Source organism: Staurois parvus, unplaced genomic scaffold, assembly GCF_062004578.1.
Source record: "Staurois parvus isolate SC_StPar_1 unplaced genomic scaffold, SC_StPar_1.0 ptg000845l, whole genome shotgun sequence".
Taxonomy (NCBI): Eukaryota; Metazoa; Chordata; class Amphibia; order Anura; family Ranidae; genus Staurois; species Staurois parvus.
In genome coordinates, this window is record NW_028318641.1 from 537,528 (window position 1) to 545,000 (window position 7,473).

Genomic DNA, 7,473 nt, shown 5'->3' on the forward strand with positions numbered 1-7,473 from the left:
TCCCTTCCTTTCCCTTCCTTTCCTTTCCCTTCCTTTCCTTTCCCTTCCTTTCCTTTCCCTTCCTTTCCCTTCCTTTCCTTTCCCTTCCTTTCCTTTCCCTTCCTTTCTTTCCTTTCCCTTCCTTTCTTTCCTTTCCCTTCCTTTCTTTCCTTTCCCTTCCTTCCTTTCCTTCCCTTCCTTTCCTTTCCCTTCCTTTCCCTTCCTTTCCTTTCCTTTCCTTTCCTTTCCTTTCCTTTCCTTTCCTTTCCCTCGCTCCTCCTTCTTGCTTCTCCCTCCTCGCTCCTCCTTCTTGCTTCTCCCTCCTCGCTCCTCCTTCTTGCTTCTCCCTCCTCGCTCCTCCTTCTTGCTTCTCCCTCCTCGCTCCTCCTTCTTGCTTCTCCCTCCTCGCTCCTCCTTCTTGCTTCTCCCTCCTCGCTCCTCCTTCCTTCTCTTTTTTTTTTTTTTTTTTTTTTTTTTTTTTTTTTTTTTTTTTTTTTGGGGGGTTGTCCCCTATCTTAAAGTGGGAACTTTACCCATAACTTGATAGCAAGGAATATATATTCCATATGGGACTTCACTGATCTGCATACACTTTCCTGTCTTAGTATTAGAATCCAGCAGTGGTGGTGTACAAGCGCCAAGTAACTAGCCTTTTCCAATGGCGATCTCCAGATTTCTTTCCTGACAGGCTTACATTTTAGGAATAAAATAATGGATGGTTAGAACTGCTATGGCATGAGTTGGTTACCTGGATTGATCCATTCAGGCCATAAAGAAACTCCATTCTAGAAGCTGCTAATGGTTTGTGTTGCTAGAGATTTTGTTGGCTTTGTCAGGACTGAACAAGTGCCCAGTATGTTTCTACTCTCGCTGCTGCTTTGGTGTCACCAAAGCTAGGCCTTTACTCGGCTTGCTTCAGGTACGCTGGATGAACACGTTTCCAGATGAGTTGGCCCTGGAGTATGGGTGTGCTATTATGCAACTATAACATGTATGCTGTTACAGCACGCTTTGCATATATAAACATTTTATGTGGTAATTATATAATGTGCACATTCATAATACTGTAATAGGTTTGTCTCTTTAGAAATTAATAGCTTTGAACTTTTGGCTCCCTGTGCCGAGGTCAGTCATTAAGTGAAAATGACAGTAGACTGTTTTCTAGTTGGTCATAGACTACAATAAAATCGCTTTTTCGCATTATGGAGTAGTGGTGATGGATGTTCCACAAAGGCTGTTGCATTTGAGTAGATAAATGTAGAATCTGCTTATTTCTGAATGTAATATACTTGGCAGGTAATCTTGGTTGCTTTTGGATCAGCCGTGGTCAACCAGGGTTCCTCCAGAGGTTGTTTCAGGTTCCTTGATGTGGATGATTTACCTCCTGGTTGGTGGTGGTAGCGTTGCCAAGTGGTATTGGCCCTGAACAATGCAATCTGCATGATGCCATTCTGACCACCACATGCCATGGATGTAACTGCCATTCTACCTACTTGCCTCAAAAGTGTTTCTTTTAGGCAAGGGTTTTCCAAGACCTGATTATTTTAGGGTTCCACTTGGATACGGTTAAGAGGCTGCTTTAGCTCTTTTATAATTGTCCTTTTGTATAGCACCTGGTCTATGGTGGTTAATGCCAGTATTTGTAGATTGTCTTTTGGGAAGTTTGGAGACCCCCTGCCTTATATGATCAAGCAGTTTGTCTCACTGGCCACAGTCTGGATCTCCTGTATCCTGAAAGGAGTAGAAAACACCTTGCTGTCGGTGGCAGTAAACCATGCATCATCATAGGTATCAGTAGGAGGAATAATTTCCCATTGATGTCGTCAGTGGGAGGTATGGTACACCATCATTGTTGGTGGGCAGAATGCTGCCCCGTTGATGGCGTCGGTGGGGAGAATGCTGCCCCGTTGATGGCGTCGGTGGGGAGAATGCTGCCCCGTTGATGGCGTCGGTGGGGAGAATGCTGCCCCGTTGATGGCGTCGGTGGGCAGAGTGCTGCCCCGTTGATGGCGTCGGTGGGCAGAGTGCTGCCCCGTTGATGGCGTCGGTGGGCAGAGTGCTGCCCCGTTGATGGCGTCGGTGGGCAGAGTGCTGCCCCGTTGATGGCGTCGGTGGGCAGAGTGCTGCCCCGTTGATGGCGTCGATGGGCTGAGTGCTGCCCCGTAGATGGCGCTTGAGGGCCAGATAAAGGCAAGCAAAGGGCCACAGTTTGGAGGCCTTTTTTTCCCCTCAAAAATAGGTGTGATATATTTGACACTTTGGTTAGCTGTTCCATTTTTAGAGTAGACATAGACCGAGACATAGACCGTACACATCAGCGGAATTGGGCAGTAATCCTCCTATATCTATCACCTATAGAATGCGCTTCTAAAGAGCAACTGCATCTAAATATCCATTTCCAGGCAGAGGAGTATGAGCCGGTCCTCCATATTAAGCCGACACATATTGCTCGCACTTATGCATTGATAACCCAGTGAACATGAGGCCTTGTTCATGAAGTATGCTCTGCTAGAGGCTGACTCTGCAGCACAATCTCTGACTGTGATGAAATCCTATGGGATTCTCTACAGGCAGGGTGCCAAATTTTCTATAAACTGGGTCTTCTATTAGTGGCCAGTTTGACCAATACATCGAGCGCTCACTGGCAGGAGTTTGTCTTCATTAAAACTCCAGAACACAACACACACACTCAGTCGCTGTGCTGGAAAGCGGCCAGTGGAGTCCACAACAGCTGTACCACAAACATTCAGCCTTTAATGGATGGGAGAACTTTAGAGCATTTAGGGCTTTCACGGATCAGGGTGTACAGAAGATGGAGGAGGGGGCTCCCTGTCCCCCTTTTTCTTTTTTTTTTTTCTTAAATTTTGATCAACTCTTGCATTTAAAAAAAAAAAAAGAAAAAATTTAAACTGCTTCGACAGTAAACCTCTAATAACTCAATTTCAATATGGATGACATTGTGAGGTTTATTTACTAAAGCTGGTCAGTGCAAAATCAGGCTCAGTTCTGCATAGAAACCAATCAGTTTCCAAGTTTTTGTTGGCAAAGCTTAACCACTTGACTTTTTTTTTTTTTTTTTTTTTCGTTGATTTGAATCCACTCTGTATTCTAGTAATGGCGGTGATCAGAGACTTATGGTGGGACTGTGATAGTACGGCGGGCAGTGTGGTGCTAACTGACCCACTTGACACTTTGTGGGAGCCAGTGGCACTAATAGTGATAGGTGTTAAAAATATACACTGACTGAGAAGGGGTTAAACATCTAGACCAGTGGTGGGCAACCTTTTTTTTCAACTGAGCCAAATCTCGCCAAAACCACGATTGAAATTTATTTTGAGAGCCACATTTTTAAAACTGAAAATACATAGGATGGTACACTGTTTTTAGTTTGAATAAGTTTTTATAGTAATTCATCCCCCATAGTAATTTATCCCCCATATAGTAATTCATCCCCCATATAGTAATTCATCCCCCATATAGTAATTCATCCCCCATATAGTAATTCATCCCCCCTATAGTAATTCATCCCCCATATTAATTCATCCCTCATATAGTAGTAGTAAGTAAGTAGTAAGCCAAGTCCCCCCTGTGTCAATTCACTTACCTTTTCTCCGCGCGTTCCTCTCGCCGTGTTCCCGCGCCGTTCCGGTCTTCAGGGCGGACTGTGAGAGGAGCCTAGCTCCCCTCACGTTCGTCACGCTGCCCCGCCTACACACATCCTGACAGCCAATCACTAGCTATCAGGATGTGAGTGGCAGCGAGACTGGCCAATCATTGCTGGGCTAGCTGCAGAGTCCTCCGAGAGGAGGGAGGGGAGCGGGTGCCCGGCACACAGAAGAGCCGAATTAAAATGTGTAAAGAGCCGCGGCTTGCCGACCACTGATCTAGGGCAATCAGAGTTAAATGTGTGCCTAACCAACTGCTTTGCAGGAAAACAAAAAGTAGCACATCCCCACTGACAGGACAGAGCTCTGTGTTTGCATTGGCAGAGCTCCACCCTGTCTTCCTCATCCCCGATCAGTGGGTGCTGGCGGTCAATCATTGGCTGCCATCCACTGATCGGCTTATGCGTGACTAATCACAGCAGAGCAGACGCGAACGATCCTCCCTACCTGAAAGTGTCAGATCATCTACTGGATATGTGAGCCAGAACAGGCTAGCCGCTCTGCCGCCGTACTCCTATGGGAGTTGGTTAGCAAGCGGTTAATTGCACAAGCTGAGGATAGTAGCTGATTGGCTACCATGCACAGCGGCACCAGATGGGAGTGCCCCGGTTTTAGTAATTTTTCTTCTCTTCCTTTCTTCTCCGCTTTCTTTTCCTTTGCCCCTATTCTTTTCCTTTGCCCCTATTCTTTTCCTTTGCCCCTATTCTTTTCCTTTGCCCCTATTCTTTTCCTTTGCCCCTATCCTTTTCCTTTGCCCCTATCCTTTTCCTTTGCCCCTATTCTTTTCCTTTGCCCCTATTCTTTTCCTTTGCCCCTATTCTTTTCCTTTGCCCCTATTCTTTTCCTTTGCCCCTATTCTTTTCCTTTGCCCCTATTCTTTTCCTTTGCCCCTATCCTTTTCCTTTGCCCCTATCCTTTTCCTTTGCCCCTTTCTTCCCATCTAACTATCTTTATTACCCTTTACTGTTTTGCTAGAATAATTCTCACCTATGATATAAAAAAACCATATTATAGTTCTGTAAAATTATTATTTTATTACATTTATTAAGCCAATACCAGCCTGATAAGAACCAGCTCACAGCCACATATTCCAGGATTCTCACACCAATGTAGCCAGATGGAACAGCAGAGAACCAGCATAAATCCCACAAGATGGCCACTGGAACACACCATTCGGCGTGCGTTCCACTCACTGGAAGTGACGTCAGACGAATGGAGTATGGACTGGAAATGCGTCAACGCGTTTGGCCCCTCCCAACGGGCGTTCTCAAGAAAGTCATACGTGCCTTGTGTAATGGTTTTGCACAGAGCATTCCGGATCCTCTTTTCTCATCACCTGCCGGCACTCTCCGCTCCTCCCCAACCAACCCTTTATCCCTCCTCTCTCATCCCCCTTCCTTCCCCAGCCAAGTGCCCCCCATAGCAAGCCACTTGCTATGTGGGCACTCGTGCAGGCTTGCTCCCGAGCTGTGCTCTGTCTATTGAGACAGCTGGGCACCCATTGTGGAGGGAGAGGGCCTCTGTTCTCATCCACAGCACTGGATTGAGATCAGGCTCGAGTAAATACTGGAGGGGGCACGGGTGTGAGTCAGGATTCTGCAGCACAGAAGGGTTTACCCTAATGTAAAGAATGCATCAAGGTAAAATCCTTAAAGCCTTTGCAGCTCCTAGATTGTAAGCTCCCAGGATCAGGGCCCTCCTATCCCTCTTGTATTGAACTGTATTGTTGCTGTATTGTCTCCCGTTATATTGTAAAGTGCTGAGCAAACTGTTGGCGCTCTATAAATCCTGTATAATAATAATATAGATCCTGTATAATATAAATGCTGTATTATAATAATAATATAAATCCTGTATTATAATAATATAAATCCTGTATAATAATAATAATAATATAAATCTTGTATTATAATAATAATAATAATATAAATCCTGTATTATAATAATAATATAAATCCTGTAGAATAATAATAATATAAATCCTGTATTATAATAATAATATAAATCTTGTATTATAATAATAATAATATAAATCCTGTATAATAATAATATAAATCCTGTATAATAATAATATAAATACTGTATTATAATAATATAAATCCTGTATAATTAAATCCTGTATAATATAATAATAATTACCCCTTTACATTCTCATAACCAGATTGAGCACAAGTTTTCTTTTTTTTTTTTTTTCCCCTCCCCTTTCTTGCTTGTCCCTTTAAGCATTTTTATATGGATTCCATACATTCCTGCTGAAGTTCAGAATATTTATAAAGTAATCTGCACCCCTTTTTAGTCTAAATTTTTTAATTTTTTTTTTTATATAAATTGTATGCAGCTTCATAATACAGATCTATAATCTAGTTTCATATATATAATGTTGGGATTTGACTCTGCAATCTGCGTGACATGGCTTTCTGTGTTTATATTATGGCTGCTTAATGTGCAGCTTAACACAATCAATAATAAAGTGAAGTTTTCAGCTTGTGAATGATTCACACTTTAAACATTGCCTTTTCTTTTCCTGTATATGGGAAAAGCTGTAAACACATTGTATGTACATATCTTAGAACTTGTCTGGAACTGAACTTTTGTCTTTTTTTTTTTTTTTTTCTCTTCCAGATGCAGCAGCTGTTTTATGAAAACTATGAACCAAACAAGAAGGGGTATATTCGGGACCTGCACAACAGCAAGATTCACAAAGCCATCACACTCCATCCTAATAAGAGTCCGCCATACCAGTATCGACTGCACAGTTACATGCTGAGCCGCAAAATAGCAGAACTCCGCTACCGCACAATCCAGCTTCACCGGGAAATCGTCTTGATGAGTAAATACAGCAACACTGAGGTCCACAGGGATGACCTGCAACTTGGGATAGCTCCATCTTTCATGAGGTTCCAGCCACGCCAGCGGGAGGAGATTCTGGAATGGGAGTTTCTCACTGGCAAGTATTTGTTTTCAGCGGCTGATGGACAACCCCCAAGACGAGGAATGGATGCTTCACAAAAAGTAGCCCTAGATGATATAGTAATGCAGGTCATGGAAATGATTAATGCAAATGCCAAAACTAGAGGTCGTATTATTGACTTTAAAGAGATCCAGTATGGTTACCGTAGGCTGAACCCTCTGTATGGCGCGGAATATGTTTTAGATCTGCTCCTGCTCTACAAAAAGCACAAGGGCAAGAAAATGACTGTCCCCGTGAGGAGACATGCCTACCTCCAACAAACCTTCAGTAAGATCCAGTTCATGGAGCATGAAGAGATTGACGCTAAAGAGCTGGCCAATAGAATAAATCAAGATTCCGGCTCCTTGTCTTTCCTTTCTAATTCCCTTAAGATGTTTGTCTCCTTCAAACTCACCTCTTTAAAGACTGAACACAAGGACCCCAAGGAAAAGAAGGTCAACATTCTGGTTCCATTAGCTGGGCGCTCCGAAATGTTCATTAGGTTCATGGCCAACTTTGAGAAGACTTGTCTCCTTACCAACCAAAATGTGAAGCTTGTCATTTTGCTGTTCAATTCAAACGCCAATCCTGACCAGGAGAAACAAGTCGAGCTCGTGAGAGATTATAGTGTTAAGTATCCAAAGGCAGACATGCAGATATTGCCGGTTGCTGGGGAGTTTTCTAGAGCCCTGGCCCTGGAAGTTGGAGCAGGCCAGTTCAGCAACGATTCTTTGCTTTTCTTTTGCGATGTGGATTTGGTGTTCACCACAGAGTTTCTCCAGCGCTGTAGAGCCAACACGATTTTAGGAAAACAATTATACTTTCCAATTATCTTCAGCCAATACGATCCCAAGATTGTCTATGCTGGGAAGGTTCCCA

The 7,473-nt window shown here is 43.5% G+C and overlaps 1 protein-coding gene across 1 annotated transcript in view; it reads left to right on the top strand.

The window, feature by feature from the left end:
* Positions 1-7,473, top strand: part of CHSY1 (chondroitin sulfate synthase 1) — a 106,847-nt gene that overhangs the window by 97,326 nt on the left and 2,048 nt on the right. Inside the window, exon 3 of the mRNA XM_089655523.1 lies at positions 6,267-7,473. This exon is cut by the window's right edge and continues 2,048 nt beyond it. Coding sequence (XP_089511649.1) covers positions 6,267-7,473 — 1,207 coding nt within the window. The remainder of the gene's footprint in view (positions 1-6,266) is intronic.